The sequence below is a fragment of the Musca domestica genome, unplaced genomic scaffold, assembly GCF_030504385.1.
Source record: "Musca domestica strain aabys unplaced genomic scaffold, Musca_domestica.polishedcontigs.V.1.1 4, whole genome shotgun sequence".
In the NCBI taxonomy this organism is placed as follows: domain Eukaryota; kingdom Metazoa; phylum Arthropoda; class Insecta; order Diptera; family Muscidae; genus Musca; species Musca domestica.
Genome location: NW_026712328.1, coordinates 18,645,058 through 18,661,730, shown reverse-complemented (window position 1 = coordinate 18,661,730; position 16,673 = coordinate 18,645,058). Strand labels below are relative to the sequence as shown.

The following is a 16,673-nucleotide window of genomic DNA, read 5'->3' as shown; positions in this document are numbered from 1 at the left end:
AAAAAACATATTTAATAACAATTGGAAATACAAATGCATCGTAATAAAAATAAATTTAATCAAATATACTTATTTTATAAACTAAAGAATCTTTCGAAATCCTAAATTGGAACTTTGCTTGGAAAGTATAATAAACCTTCACTATGATGACACACTACTGCATGATATTATTTCTTCAATTCACTTAAGTAAATTATGACTTTAAATTTCAAATAACATTGAATTTGAAAATAATCATTTTGTATGCTGAACATGCGTTGCATACAGTTCGCTTGGCAACTGAAGAAAACTCGTTAAATTGATATTGAGTTATGTTGTAAATTCAGTTACTTGAAGCTCGAGTCTAAGCTGCAGAATTTTCACGGTCATTGTAATGATGGGCTTTGCTGCTGCCTCAGTAGAAGTCACGCTTTTTTTTGTTTGTTCAACAAAAAAGCTTTATTTCTATTGCTGGTGACCTTTCTGTGGTTGCAGCTATCATTGAAAAGTTTAGCGAACCTGATTCAGCAAACTAACACTTCTTTTCAAGACCAATCAATACGCCCTTCAGATGTTAAACAACATTTTTATTGCAGCGAATTATTTAATAAAATTGTTAATAGAAAAATAATATGTTTTTTTTTTTACAAACGTGACAACTTGAAGAGCTTAGTAATAATAATACAAATATTAATTTTGTTTTGTATTTTATCATTAAAAACGATTTGGCAAGGAAAATAAAAATCGATTTTTATATGCAGAAGCTTGTTTACAAATCTTCAAAGTAATAGTCTGCTGGTATGTAGGCGAATAATTTTCGAAAACGATCCTCCAGGACTTTTTGTACGGTCAATGTAAACGATGGTTTAAGTGCTTCAAAAAGTTCCTTCCAGTTATCGTTGAACAGAGCATTTGCGGACTCTTCTAAATCTCGTTGTCCGTTAAAGAGATTTTCCCAATTACTTTGCAGCCGACCAAGATCGACGACTTCCACACGCAGTTTATCTAGGTCGGTGAATTTATGCCTATTTTCTTCACGCAGTTTCATTTTGTATATGACATTTAACTTGAGATTTTCTGTAAAAAGAAGAGAAAAATTCAATTAGTTAACCAATACAATACTAATACTACTGTAGCTCATCCGGTCACGTTTGATGTATATTCTAAATAAAGAGAAGTGGTCTATAAATTAAATTGAATTGTTCGTTTAATGTCTAATTTTTCGATTTTGATACCCGACACTACGCTGTCCATGTATTTTTGTGAACAAAATACTGTTTGTATTTATTGCTCGTTTGTGATAACGTTTTGCGCAGATAATTTGTTTGAAATTGGTGATAATCGGTCCAGACTAAGATATATCTCCCATATATATACTAGCTGAAACCAGTGCGCTTGGCTAACCTTTTATAAACGAATATTTTATTGTTAAAAAAAAAAATTTAAAAACAAATTAAATAATTTAAAAAACCTTTTCAAATTGATTTTTGAACAAAATTCCCTTACACATTCCAAATTGAAGGTATATAGCGTGTTTGGTGCATCACATTTATTAAATCGGCTGAAAATATATATTGCTACACTTAAGTACCTATCAGGTATACTCTCGAACTTTAATTTCCAAACAAAATTTCCACGTTTAAGCGCTCTTCGCTAAAAATATGTCGTGGTACCAAAGTATTTTTTGGCCATTGGAAGTTTTGCTAAAAAAACCTTTTGAGCATCTACTCCTCGTCGACATCATATCTTATTATCGTCAATTTTTTAATTGATATTCTGCTAATAATAGGAAATATTTTCTGATTCTGGTACAGTAGCAGGAGTGGATGTAGTTTCTAAATAGAAAGTGTACCGGTATTTTTTAAAAGGTTTGAAGATATTGCAGATATTTTATAACAACACCTTGTATTTTAAAAATAAAATTTATATTTAAAAAGTAAAAAGCTGTAAGTTCGGCCGGGACGATCTTTGAATACACTCCACCATTCGGAACGAACTTGGCAATTTTCAAAAAAATAAAATCCGTTAAAAATTCTGTTAAAATCTTAAAAGTACCGAATGTAGCCGTTATATTAGGGTATATACGACGGCGTAGACCTGCATAGGCAATTTTTGTCATAAGCCATTACAATATTCAAAAAAATCGGTGAAAAATGTAGCTAAAATCATCCAAATGTCGAATATAGGGAGGTACCAATTTATGGGGGCTATATGAAGACGTGGACATGCACAGACAATTTTCTGTCTTAGGCTGAAGTATTCATTACGAACTTCAAATACCAAACTTGAAACAATTCCGGTGAATAATGTCGCTAAAACCGAATATCAGGAGGTACCGTTATATGAGGCCTATACGAAGGCGTGAACCTGCAAAGACAAGTTTCTGTCATATGCTGTAGTATCCATTACGAACTTCAAATATTTCGAGGTGCTACAAACGGAATGACAAACTTAATATAATATACCCTCCATACTATGGTGGAGGGTATAACAATTTTAAACAGTTAGAACACATTCTTTCAATCTTGTCACGATATAGCCGGAAAGAAACGAGATATATACGTTACTACGATATCATAATTATCAAAAAGATTTAATTAATTTTTTTTCCACAGATCTGGACCTCTTTACGCTATTGTGCAAAACTATTGTAGTAGGCAATCTTGAATGTTCCCAGCGGAGGAAACTCGACACATGCAGATTATAATTCCATTATAGTTCTTGGAGATTAATATGTTTTATAGAAATTAGTTAAGCCATAATTTACAACACAGAGAAATCTCTTTTACCATTTGGTAGGAACTTGAGAAATTTAAAGAATATATATTAGTAATTTTGCTATAATTTGAATATCAGTTGTTACAGTTATATGGGGCTATACAAAAACGTGAAAACCTCTACAGCCAATTATCTGCCAGAGAAAGCAGCGACTTCTTCCAACTCCAAATACCAAGTTTGAGATAATTCTGTTGAAAAATGTAGCTTGAAACCTTAAACTACCGAATATTTGGATGTACTGTTATATTCGGACTTTACCAAAACTTGGACATATACAGACAGTTCTATGCAAGAATGTTTCTTACATGCTAGTTACACAAACTGACAATTTATCTCGAATTAGGGTTGAAATTGTGAAACCAAAACAACCAAAACATCTTAAATATGCGGCACAGTTATATGGGGCTATTTCAAAAGTCCTGCAGGCATAATATATATTTGAGTAAAAGTTTTTTAATCAAATTCATTTTGTTCGGAAGCTAAAGTGATTTCCACAGACAGACAGACGGACTGTCATGTATGCTGATCAGAAATATATATATGTAACAAACTTTTTATAACCTCCACCGATGACATAAAAAATGCATTAGGAACCTTATAAAAATGTGTTATTCTGAAATCGGCAAAAATTGAGAAAAACCGCAAAGAATGATATATATCTGTATACTACCATAATGCATATCATTTGTTCTACTTTCTCTTGTTTTCTTTTCACTTGGATGCTTACCACGGAGCGGAAGATTCAACTGTTAACATTTCTTCTTCGTCCTCAAATTCAAGCCTTATCTCTCTATTTCATTAAAACTGTGGAACAAAATACTCTTAGTGAAATGTAGATAATGCTCACCTAATTTAGTTTGAGCTTTACCATTTCCATTCAAACTCAAGGCCAAAATTCGTCCTTTCATTACATAATCGGAGGTCATTATTAATTCGGGTACCGTCATGGTCATTTTGTTCACCAACTTTGTGAGTTCAAAACTAGAACGTTATTATAAATTTAGATTTCCGTTTTCTATTTAAAAATAATTTCAAAATACTCACTCAGCATCGTTGATAATTGTATTTCGAAGACCGTGCAGTTCCACATTGGTGAAGTCAATATTTATGGAAACTATACGACTGGCATCTTCCGCTAGTGAAATACGCTTAATGCGAAAAGGATCAATTGGACCGACAGATTTTAGGCCAGGAACACCTATTTCAGAAGTGGAAAAAATAATTTGTGGTTTGAAACCTCACGAAACAGCAAATGGTATCTAACAAATTTTGAAGTGAGTTTCCAAAAAAGGGAAAATTGCTAACATTTATACTACCATCTTTAAATTCCCCGAAAAATGCCTGGAAATTTGTAACTACACATTGTTTGTAATTGGGATCGGCTTGCTTGCAAGGTGTTATAAAATCAGCTGGAATTAGAGATAAACAATTGTGAAAAATCAATACAATAATTGGCGGCGATTCGACAATTACGTTTTTCAGCAAGAAATTTGGCGGACACCAAACAAATCAATGTGAATACAAGAATGCTGCTTAGTTTAATTTTGTACATCTTTTAAAGACTATTTTTAATGAATTAAGCGCTTTGTAACGTGATTCTGTTCTGATTCCGTCTGAATAACTGTGAGAAAATAATTACGAATAAAATGCAATTTTATGGACGATAAATTGAAGCTTTGAACCGTTGTTTATTAAACTTGTTTCTCAAGGTCTGTTAATTTCTAATTAGATTCCTGCTTTTTAAAGCAAATGATAATTTCGGAGCTATGAATGCTTATATGTACTTACATATATATATATATATATATATATATATATATATATATATATATATATATATATATATATATATATATATATATATATATATATATATATATATATATATATATATATATATATATATATTATATATATATACATATATATAGATTAGTTCCATTGCACCACATCGAGAAACATACATACATAATATTACTTCAAATTATTAACATATAAAAACATACCGAGCGAAACTTTTTTGTAGAACTAATAATGTTTGTACGTTGAAGAAATGTGCCGTGAGTCATTATTGTTGTGGTACTACAGCGTATTACAACAAGTAAAAAATCAGCTAAGTTCGGCCCGCACGGACTTTAAATACCCTTTATACGGGGGCTGATGACCTTTATACGACGGCTACACGAAAACGTGGACCTGCATAAGGTTTTTTTTGTATTAGGCTGTAGCACCCATTAAAGTCTTCAAATAAGACATTTAAATCTTTAAATGCGAAATAATGTAGCTAAAATCATCAAAATACTGAATAAAGGGAGGTACCATTATTTGGGGGATATATGAAGACATGGACCTGCATACGAAATTTGTAAGCATAATATGTTGTACAAACTTCGAATACTAAATTTGAAAAAAATCAGGTGAATGATGTCGCTAAAATCAACAAAATATTGAATATCGGAAGATACCGATAAATAAAGGTCTATACGAAAACGCGGACCTACATGATCCATTTACGAACCTAACCTGCCTACTGGCAAAAAATATATGTGTGCAAAATTTTAACCTTCTATCTCAATTCGTTCGAAAGATGTGATTACAGCAGACAAACAGATAGACAGACACACAGATAGACTAACATCGCTAAATCATCTTAGATTTTTACGCTGATCCAGAATATATATACTTTGTAGGGTCTTACATGAATATTTCGAGGAGTTACAAACGGAATGACGATTTCCTAAACATATTTCAATATTATTTACATCAAATTAAATATGGAAGCCATATTTAAACCTGACCGATGTCGACAATAAATTCCAAAGGCATTTCTACACTGTATTTGATTTCTCATACTGAATACTATAATTACATTTTACAGCTTTGAGCGGCATAAATGTCAAATCAGAAACTAGTTGCACAAACTTGTGCCAATATCTATTACTAGCTGATCCCGGCCGCGTTGCTGCCCTATAAAACTACCAAATTTTTAAACTCAACACCACAACGTGGTCAGGGTATTACGTCTTTGTCAGGGCTGCCAACAAAATTTCTAGAGAAATCGTCAATTTTTCAGAAAACAATCAGAATAATCGGCTTTTGTATTCGTGAAATACGGCAAAGTATAGACTATTAAATTAAAGCATATTTTTTTTTACATCTAAAAAACCGAAAATGAATATGCACAGGTATGCATATCAATAAAAATAGATTAATAAATTTAGTTTTGTATAAGAAAACAAGTTAAAAAGTATCAGTCGATTTTGCTGACAGATGTATACCCTCAGCCAATGTTCGATTATCTAAATATATTTTGACTCCAGCTATGATTATTTGAATTGTTAGCCCTCTTTGGTGTAAGTTCCAAAGGAACGGGTCAATATTGACCATTTCGTTTTGGGCCTAAATAAATATCATATAAGTATTGCGAGCTGCCAGGTTTGGACTTCTTTCCTCATTTTATATGAGATGTGTGGTAATTTTTAGAAAAAAGATCAAATGTGCTTGAGGTAAAAGATATAGTCGACCGAAGTATTACACTTTTATACTTCATCAAATAAGATAGAAATATTGGTATGGGCAAAATTATAAGAAAATTGAAATGTTGTATCCAATTTTAAGCGAAATCATCAATTCCATATTCATCTCTGGGAAATATTTAAAGCTGTAAAGAATCACTAATTTGTTTCGCATGCTATGACAGATAAAAGTATTGCAAATTATGACACTTTGTGGGTGCGGTACCAGAAGGGGTTCGCAGATATATATCATTCATAACAGATCTTGCTTTGCCAAAAATGTTTGCATATGTGAAATTTGAAGAGAGTTGGGTGCTTATTTCGCTTTTTTGAGCGTTTTGTTTTTCAAAGTCTTGAAGCCTGTGGAAGGTACCAGAAAGAGCTCCCCAATATAGCCCATTTTCACAGCAGATCTTGCGTTAGTAAAAATAATGGCATGTGTGAAATTTGTAGAGAACTGGATCAATAATCTTGACCCTTTGTGTGGGAGGTACCGGAAGAAGATGGCTATTATCTTTGTAATATAATTTGTGTTGATAAAATATTATGATGTACCAAGTCTGAATGGAATCCGATGTTAGTTTCGCGTTTTGTGAGCTTCAGGAGGTACCAGAAGGAGTGGACAGTTATATTCCATCTTCACACCAGACCTTGGGTTAATAAAATATAGTGATATGTGTAATTAGAAGGCACACAGACTCTTACATCACATTTCATAAGAGTTATAATTATTCAAAATACTGATATTCTCCATTTCCTGGGTCTCACTGATGCAAATATTATGATTTTCATAGTTATTCGATGAGGCACATTTTAGTCGTATCAAATGATATATACCCTCTGTAGACATATGACTGAGGGTATAAAAATTGGTGTCCATAAAGTGAATGAATGAATATTATCTCTTATAACGACCTGTTTGATGAAATTACTCAAAACGCTTCCAAAAAGTAACTCCATTGGGTTAAGTAAATTACGAATTCCGGTAGATTATTTTTCAAATAATTTGTAGGTGTTATTAATATCATTGAGAATATGCGCCAAAAAGGTATATGTTTTTGTTTCGTTTAGATGTATTAAAATAAATTTGACGACTTTTAATGACGTTTTAAATTAAAATGTAAGGCAATTTGACACAATTGTTAAAAAATCGTAATTTTTGAGGCAAAAATCTGAGAATCGGCATTTCTCAATTTTAGAGTGAAATATCGTCAAAATGCCGATAAATCCGCAAAAATGGCAGCCCTGGTCTTTGTGCATTTGTTTGTAACAAGGAAACGAGACAGACCCATAGTTTCTTTTGATGATCTGCATAGAATCATATTCTGAGTTGATTTATGTATGTCCATCCGTCCGTCTCTCTGTCCATCCGTCTGTCTGTCCATCCGTCCGTCTGTCCATGTATTTTTGTAAACAAAGTACAGGTCACATTTATTGCCCGATCGAGATGAAATTTTGCACAAATCATTTGTTTGTCCCAAGGACGAACCCTATTGAAATTGGAGATAATCGATTAAAGTTTAGACATAGCTCCCACACATATCTTCGTCTGATTTGCCTTTTTCGTGCAGCAAACGTGTAACATCAGCCCAAATAGTATGGAATTTTTCACATTTTTCACATTTTGGCACATACGACCGAACTGAGTCTAGAAGCTAGTATGTTAAATTTGGTGAAAATCGGTTCAGATATAGCTATAGCTCCCATATATATTGTTCATTCGATTTGTTATATTTTTTCCCAACAGCAGCAATATGCACACCGTAACAGAGATATTCAGAGAAATATATAAAATACAGCTCAGAAATATCTTTGCCAATTTTATTGAGATCGGTTCAGATTTGGGTATAGCTCCCATACATATCTTTATCCGATTTTAAGATAATTGTGCAACAAATGGGCAATACAAGCCCGTATTGAAAAATACAAATGCTTCGGCATATTTAGTCCTTTGAACTTTAAATTAGAATTATAATCATAGCTTGTATTATTTAATTCTCCCATATCTGCAATCTTTGTGCATAGGTCCATATTGATCTGCATAGAATCACACTCTGAGTCGATTTATGCATGTCCGTCCGTTTGTCCGTCCATCCGTCCGTCTGGGCTAATATTACACGTTTGAAGCACTATAAAAGGCAAATCGGACGAAGATATATATGGGAGCTATATCCAAATATTGACCGATCTCGATAAAATTTAGCAAGGGTATTTCTGAGTTATATTTGATATATTTCCTCAAATATCGTTGTTACAGAGTGCATATTACGGCTGCGGAGGTCAAAAATAATAAATCCGATGAATAATACATTTGGGAGCTACATCTATATCTGAACCGATTTCGATCAAATTTGGCATACTTATTTTCAGGTCTAATCTGGTCGAACGTGCAAAATTCCATACTATTTGGGTTGATATTACAAGTTTGGTGCACAATATAAAGCAAATTGGACCAAAATATATATGGAAGCTATACCCAAATTTTGACCGATTATCTCCAATTTCAATAGCGTTCGTCCATGGGTCAAACAAATTATTTGTGCAATCTGAATCGGGCAATAAATGCGATCTGTAATTTGTTTACAAAAATACATGGACAGACGGACAGACAGACAGACAGACAGGCGGACGGACATGCATAAATCGACTCAGAATGTGATTCTTTGCAGATCATCAAAGGAAACTATGGGTCTATCTAGTTTCCTTTTGCCTGTAACAAACAAATGCGCAAAGACATAATACCCTGGTATAAATACAGCTCAGAAATACCTTTGCCAAATTTTATCGGGATCGGTTCAGATTTAGATATAGCTAATCTATTATATCTATCCGATTTTAAGTTAATTGTGCACTGAATGTATAATACAAGCCCGAATTGAAAAGACACAAATGCCTCGAAAAATTTAGTAGAAATCGATTCAGAGGAGGATATTCCTGCCATATATTAGTTCCTTTGGACTTTTAATTATCTCACAAATTCCCCATTAGAACTTTTATTAACCTAGTCGGCCCCGCTCAATTTAAAGACTTTCTTTACTGGTTTTCTCCATATTACAAACAAATGCACAAAAACCTAATAACCGGATTGTATAGGGTATAAATATATCACAAAAATGTAACAAAATTATTCACATTTTTATTGGCGTATTTTTATTCGATTTTTTAATTTTATGTTTTTCTTCCAAGGGACCAATCCAAATTAATACGAATTTTCCAATCAGTCTAGTCGTTCTTGGATGATAAGCGTAGTATATAGCATAAATTTCTTTTATACATATATAGATTCGATGAGATATTATGTATTTCGTGCACAAAAAAATTGTAGTCGGGTGAAGATGTTGATGGGAGCTATTTGCAAATCTGAACCGATTTCAATAGCGATTTTCCTTGAACTGAAGAAAGTTTATTTTTTTCAATAAGGATGAGAATTATCTTCATACTGCCCTTTTTTTAAATAGGTGTGAATTATGTTTAAAAATAATGTTTTTCTCATTGGGAAGAAAATAATTAAAACCCGCAATCAGGGTAAACATTTTTACATAAATATTTGTTTTTATTTCATGATATCAAATGTTGTTTACAAAAAATACCTCCTCATAAATCTTCGATGAAATACGTTCCTGGTATATGACCAAATACTTTCTTGAAACGATCTTCTAAGATAGTCTGAATTGTTGTTCTGATCGAGGGACGCAACGTCTGAAATATTTCCATCCAACTTGTTTTTAGTAATTCATTGGCTGAGTTCTCCAAATCTTTTTGTCCATTGAAAAGATTTTCCAAGTTAAAGTGAAAACCACCAACATCGTTAATAAGGACACGAGCGTTTTCCACATCAGTAAATTTAAAACCATCTTCCTCTCGAAGTTTGAATTTAAGGTCAACATCAATTTTGAGATTTTCTGAAGGTTGAGTGAAAGAAAAACTTATACTTATACTATACATTTCCTATTGAGTTGAAGTGACACACGAATTTTCATTTCTCCTTTGCCTTTTCCATTCATTGGTAATGATAGAATGCGTCCTTCCACTTCGTAATCAAATTTCAATGTTGTATCCGGAAGTGAGTACTTCGCCTTGGTCATATATTTCGATTTATCAAAACTTTAATGGAAGAGCTTTTTGTTAGGTAGACATATAAATGCATTTGTAAGTTTGTTTTTCGCGTTAACGTCAATAATAGGCCAATCACAATAAATTTGACTATGGAAGTCATACGTTAAATTGTTATTGTGATTAGTAAATTATCTTGTTTAACCCGGTTAAATATTTTATATATAAACGTGCTATGTAATTGAACTTGGTGCAAGTAAATTATTTAATTACCGCTACCCGTCAACTGATTTTTATTTCTGAACAAATTGTTCATTACACCAAATAAGGAATTTTAGAACAATTTTTATTTTTACATCTGAAACGATGGAATGACGATATATTAAGGAATGATGATATATTAAGGAATTTAAATAGGGTTCATTCTTGGTAAAAAAAATACGAAATTTCATATAAATTAGGCAATAAATGCGATATATAATTTGCTTTCAATAATGCATGAGCAGGTGGGCGTCCTGGACATGAGACATGCCATCTCCTTTGGCATGTTACAAACAAATGAGCTGCAGTATTCTATTATCAACTTTAAATACTACCGATTAAGAGACAAAAACGCTCAAAAATTGTATGAATCCATTTCAAAACTATTTTTAACCAATTTTGGTGAAAAAATGGAGGCGAAACCTTCGAATGCGGAATGCTATCTCGACGCTCTGGTCTGGACTCTTTTGACGTATAGGGTAGCTCAAAGCGTATATTCCACCAATAAATAGTAATATTTTGGGTGGGTCAAACATTAGCCCTCTATTAGAAGGAGATAAATATGACGCTCTTACACATTGGACAGAGTCAGTTAGTGCTGATTGATTGTTCCCTGTTTGGCACGGTAAATTGAATTTGAGTGAAATTTTGTCCACTAACTTCTTTTCGTTCGGAAGCTAGAGTGATTTCCAAAGACGGACAAATGGACACGACTAAATCGACATAGAAGTATATATACTTTGTGATGTCCTGAAGATTTATTTCGGGGAGATATAAACGAAATTTCAAACACCATAGTGTGAAGCCTCTAAAAAAATAACGTTTACAAAGGGAAGTGCAAAAATGAGTTGGCAAATGTTGTTCGTTTTCGCGCCTGACCTAAGCCTTATCTAAATATTAGGATTATCAAATTTGAACTATATCGGGTACTCCCTCCGCTCTATATAAGGCTTGTATTTTTATACCCGAAATATACATTTTAGACCCCAAAAGGTATATATATTCTTGATCAGCATAAAATTCTACGTCGATTTAGCGATGTCTCTCTTTCTGTCCGTCTGTAAACGTATATTATATATGCAGGACTTTAAGTAATGAAAATGGGTCATGTAGGTCCGTAGGACGTTTTGGTATAGCCCCAATATAACGGTACCTCCCGAAATACGGCATTTTGATGATTTTAGCGATATTATTCACTGGAATTGTTTCAAATTTTGTATTTGAAGTTCTTAATGGATACTACAGCCTATGACAGAAAATTGTCTGTGCAAGTCCACGTCTTCGAGGACTATAACGGTACCTGTCGATATTCGGTATTTTGATAATTTTAGCGATATTATTCACCGGAATTCATTTAAATTTGGTATTTGAAGTTCGTAATAGATACTACAGCCTATGACAGAAAATTGTCTGTGCAGGTCCACGTCTTCGCATAGCTCCCATATAACGGTACCTGTCAATATTCGGTATTTTGATGATTTTAGCGATATTATTCACCGGAATTGTTTGAAGTTTCGTATTTTGAATTCGTAGGTCTTCGTATAGCCCCATTATAACGGTATGCATATAACGGTGGCTTCCTATATTTGGTATTTTTTTGATTTAAGCTACATTATTCACCGATTTTTTTTTCAAGTTTCGCATTTGAATATTGAAATGGCTTATGACAAAAGTTGCCTTTGCAGGTCCATGTCGTCGTATAGATGCTAATATAACGGCTGAATTCGGTATTTTGTAGAATTCTAACAAAATGTTTACAGCTTTTTTTACTTCTTTTCTTAAAACATTTAACTTTGAAGAAGCGGAATTAGAAGGATTGGCACGATTTTGTTCACCTCCGAACTTGATCTATTACCAAATCGAGTATTCGTATTTAAATGATAATAATTACTTACTTTGCCTCGTTAACTTGGGTATTTCGCAAACCTTCCAAAAGGACGTTTGAAAGGACAATATTCAATGATATCGCATTGTTGCCTTTTTCATTTATGGTGATACGTTTTACGTGAAGGGGATCAATAGAGCCGAGACCTTTGAGACCTGGTATACCTTTAGAAAATAAATAGAAATCGAGTTTTTGGAAATAAATGTGAAGGATTGTTCAATCAACAAACACAGAAAAACTCCAAATGACATTTAAATAATCATATGTCGAGCAAATATTTTTTACCATTTTTGTATTCCGAAAATATAATCTGATAACCTTTGGCCAGGCATTGATCAAATCCAGATTCAGTTAATTTACAAGGTTTCAGAAAATCAGCTACAATAACAAACAATTCAATTATTTTAAGGCGATAAGGTTCGATTGTTTCTCTTACGTTTCTGAGCAAGATACTTGTCGCCTGCAACCACAAGAGTTAAGGCAAGAATCGCGAGTCCTTTAGTTGTTTTGTGGAGCATTTTGTGATGATATTTAAAAGACTCCTGAGCTAATATTAAAGAGCGAGGCGTGCAGTTACTTAAATAAAGCAATACTGGCTCATATTTACAAACAGATCAAATTTCTAAATTAACTCATTAGCAATTGAGTTTGATAGAATCCGAACAAGTATTATAGCTTTTTACAAAAGAAACAAAAAATATTGGAAGGTATTGATCTGTATACCCTACAACACTATGTGTTGGGGATAATATAAGTTTGATTGGGCCAAAAATAATATATGGATATTCCTATATCGTCGGGCTAATTCGATCTAGATATGTATGTCCGTCTGTCCATGTTAATTGGAATCACGCTACGGGTCGCAGTTGTGGGCCGATCCTCACGAAATTGAAATTGGAGGTGGGGTAACGGTCAGAATAGAAGCCTATTGCATTTTTAGATGATCAGAAAATATTTAGGGGTTCAAATGAACCAAAACAGGAAAATAGCGGACAATCGACACGTTATTGTACCTGAGAAGAAAGTTAAGAAAAGCGAAGAAGTCTAGCATTTTCAATAACCATTAGCTTACACTTAGATGTAAAATAGACCACAACAACTAACAACACGACGGAGTGCGTAAAAATTGGGCAACTGTCCCTGGTCAGAAATCTAAGGGTAATACCTGGGCAATGCTCTACAGTATAATTTCAAAAGCCAAATCTTCCTTAATATATAGACATAAGGGAGCTTGTAACATATTGTAGTGTTGTAGGGTATCACATGGTCGGTCCCGCACGACTATAGCCTTCGCTTATTTGTTTTCTTATAAGATTTAGCAATGGAATATTTTTGGGGGGTTTTGTAACTCATTGCACATGCCTGTCTGGGTTCAAGTAATGAGACAGTTAGGCATACTACACATCAGGCAATCGGAATTCAAAGGCAGGTTTATTGTCACTACACAATTTTCAGATGTAATTAAAAATACTTTCATGACAATTCGATAATTTCATTTGTAATTTGGTACAAGTTCATTTGTAATAACAAATAGCTTAATTATATTTGAGACTGAAATATTTGAAAACACATGTTAAATTTTAGAAATATTTTATGAAAATAATATTCAAACTATATTGGTTTTAGTTGTAGTTCTAATCATTTTAGTTTTAATTCGTAATGTGTCATTTGTAATTCGAATTATTCCATTTTTCATTTTTAGAGTTTTTCTTGAGAGACAATTTTGTAAAACTATTGTTTATCTGCGAACCGACATAGGCTTTAATTTTGTAAGCTTTATTCGATGTATAAATTACGGAGTCCCAAGCTATATTTGTTATTGTGACAAATAGAATGAGCAATGAACGTCAATAGATAATACCGGTAGTTCAAAAAATATCGTTGCAAACACGTGTCGCCAAAATTTTGTAGACGACATTCCTTTCTTAATTAGGATTGCGCATTTTTAATTACCAAATTCTCAAAATTCAAAGTCTCAACAACGACATCTAGCAGGTTTGAAATATTACAAAAAATATAGGCATGTTACTTGAATGGACCTTTGTAAATATTCAGAAGAAATTGTTACATATAATTTGTATACCCTCCACCATAGTATGGAGGGTATATTAAGTTTGTCATTCCGTTTGTAATACCTCGAAATATACATTTTAGACCCCATAAAGTATGTATATTCTTGAACAGCAAAAATTCTATGTCGATTTAGTGATGTCCGTCAGTCTGGGGAAATCACTTTAGCTTCCGAACGAAATGAGGTAGATTAATAAAATTTTACTCAAATGTATATTATGTCTGCAGGACTTTTTGTATTGAAAATGGGTCACGTCTTCGTATAGCCCCCACATAACTGTACCTCCCGATATTGGGTATTTTGATGATTATTGGTATTTTGATTATTTAAAAATTGGTATTTGTATTTCATAACGGGTTCTAGCTCCGGTAGCAGAAAATTGAATATTTAGATCCACATTTTCCTATAGCGTACATATTACGATACCCACCGATATTCGGTATTTTGATAATCCTAGTCACATTTACCCACAAAATGTGGTATTCAAGAAGATTTGGTAGATGGCAATACTTGAAGTATTTTTTGATGATTTTAGCGATGTTTTTCACCGGAATTGTTTCAAATTTGGTATTTTAAGTTCGAAATGGATACTACAGCATATGACTGGAGATTGCCTCTCCACGTTCACGTCTCGTATAGCCCCCATATAACGGTACCTCCCGATATTTGGTATTTTGAGGATTTTAGCGACATTATTCACCGGAATTGTTTCAAATTTGGTATTTGAAGTTCGTAATTGATACTGCAGCTTAAGGCAGAAAATTGTCTGTGCAGGTTTACATAATAGTATTTTTAAAATTTTAACAGAATTTTTAACGGATTTTATTTTTTTTGAAAATTGTCGAATTCGATCCAAACAGTGGAGGGTATTCAAAGTTCGGGCCAGCCGAACTTACAGCTTTTTAACTTGTTTTATCTTGCAAAACTTTCAGTTAGAGGTATTGTATTTAGATCACAATTATCGTCCAATCTGCACGACATTTAACATGACTAGGGTTAGGATCAGAATACAATCCGATGGATTTGGAGTTTAAAATGGGCGAAAAGCCTAAAAATTTACTAGATATTGTAGTCACCATACAGCCCTCAACTAAGGACCAATAGAAATGGAATTTTTATGAGGTTAGAGCTCAGGTCAGAGCAGAAGCCTAGCATTTTTGATGGTCATTGGATAATATATAGATGGTCAAAAGATATTCAGATTTGCAGTAATTGCAGTGTTGTAGTTTATTAAATGGTCAGCTTCTCTTATACATAGTATGGAGGGTGTATTTAGTTTGTCATCCCGTTTTTAACTTCTCGAAATAAGCATTATAGACGCTACAAAATACATATATATTCTTGACTAGAATAAAATTATATATCGTTTGAGCCATGCATGTGAAAATCACTCTAGCTTTCGAACGTAATGACGTAGGCTGATAAAATTTTAATAAGATGAGGTTTAGGTCCGTAGAATATTTGGTATTGAAAATCGGCCAATTAGATTCACGTTATGATATAGCCCCCATATAACTGAACCGGAAGATTTAAGCTGTTTTGGGTATTTGAGTCAAAATTTTAACACAAATTTATTGTAAATTAATAGTGTGAAATCTTTAAAATTTTGAATTTGAATTTCCTACTGGGTACTGCATCCCTGCATGTTGCTTATTGTTAGTTCGTAATGGCTGCTATAGCCTGCGACCGAAAATTGCATATACTGGTCCACGTCTTCGTATAGGTCTCACTATATAGGTAACTCCCTAATTGCCTTCATTTACTACATATTGTTTAATTGTTGAACGCATTTTCGAAACCAACTATTTATTTTAACCCCATCAACCAGCAGAAGCCCCAATTCAATATTTTAAATTTCCATCTTTATCCATTCACCAAACTAAAATTGTACTAAATTCAGTACAATTTTGTACAAGTCTTACACTTAGCACATATTTCCAGGACACCTCTTTATATGAACTTCCCAAACTGAATAAAGTTTTCGTAGTTCGAAATAAAATAAAATTTTATGTATTTTGGTTTGGAACAGTTATCCCAATACAACTCTGTCCCCCCATATAAACCAAATTTCCGTTTAATACTTTTCTTACATTTTTGCACATATTTGAAAAACCAGATTTAAATCTCTACC

General features: G+C 33.0%; 2 protein-coding genes across 2 annotated transcripts; both read right to left on the bottom strand.

Moving 5' to 3' along the window:
• Positions 1-545: 545 nt before the first annotated feature.
• LOC101890575 (uncharacterized) lies at positions 546-4,388 on the bottom strand. Its single transcript, XM_005176401.4, has 5 exons — positions 4,231-4,388; positions 4,074-4,166; positions 3,802-3,955; positions 3,605-3,738; positions 546-1,056 (listed from the first exon to the last, which is right to left on the bottom strand). Exons 1-5 carry the CDS (start codon positions 4,307-4,309, stop codon positions 749-751), a joined length of 768 nt encoding a protein of 255 aa, XP_005176458.2. The 5' UTR covers positions 4,310-4,388; the 3' UTR covers positions 546-748.
• Positions 4,389-9,792: 5,404 nt separating this feature from the next.
• LOC101891789 (protein takeout) lies at positions 9,793-13,076 on the bottom strand. The gene is made up of 5 exons (XM_005176408.3): positions 12,908-13,076; positions 12,757-12,849; positions 12,482-12,635; positions 10,243-10,376; positions 9,793-10,174 (listed from the first exon to the last, which is right to left on the bottom strand). The coding sequence occupies exons 1-5, from the start codon at positions 12,987-12,989 to the stop codon at positions 9,867-9,869; spliced, it is 771 nt and encodes a 256-aa protein (XP_005176465.3). The 5' UTR covers positions 12,990-13,076; the 3' UTR covers positions 9,793-9,866.
• Positions 13,077-16,673: the final 3,597 nt, after the last annotated feature.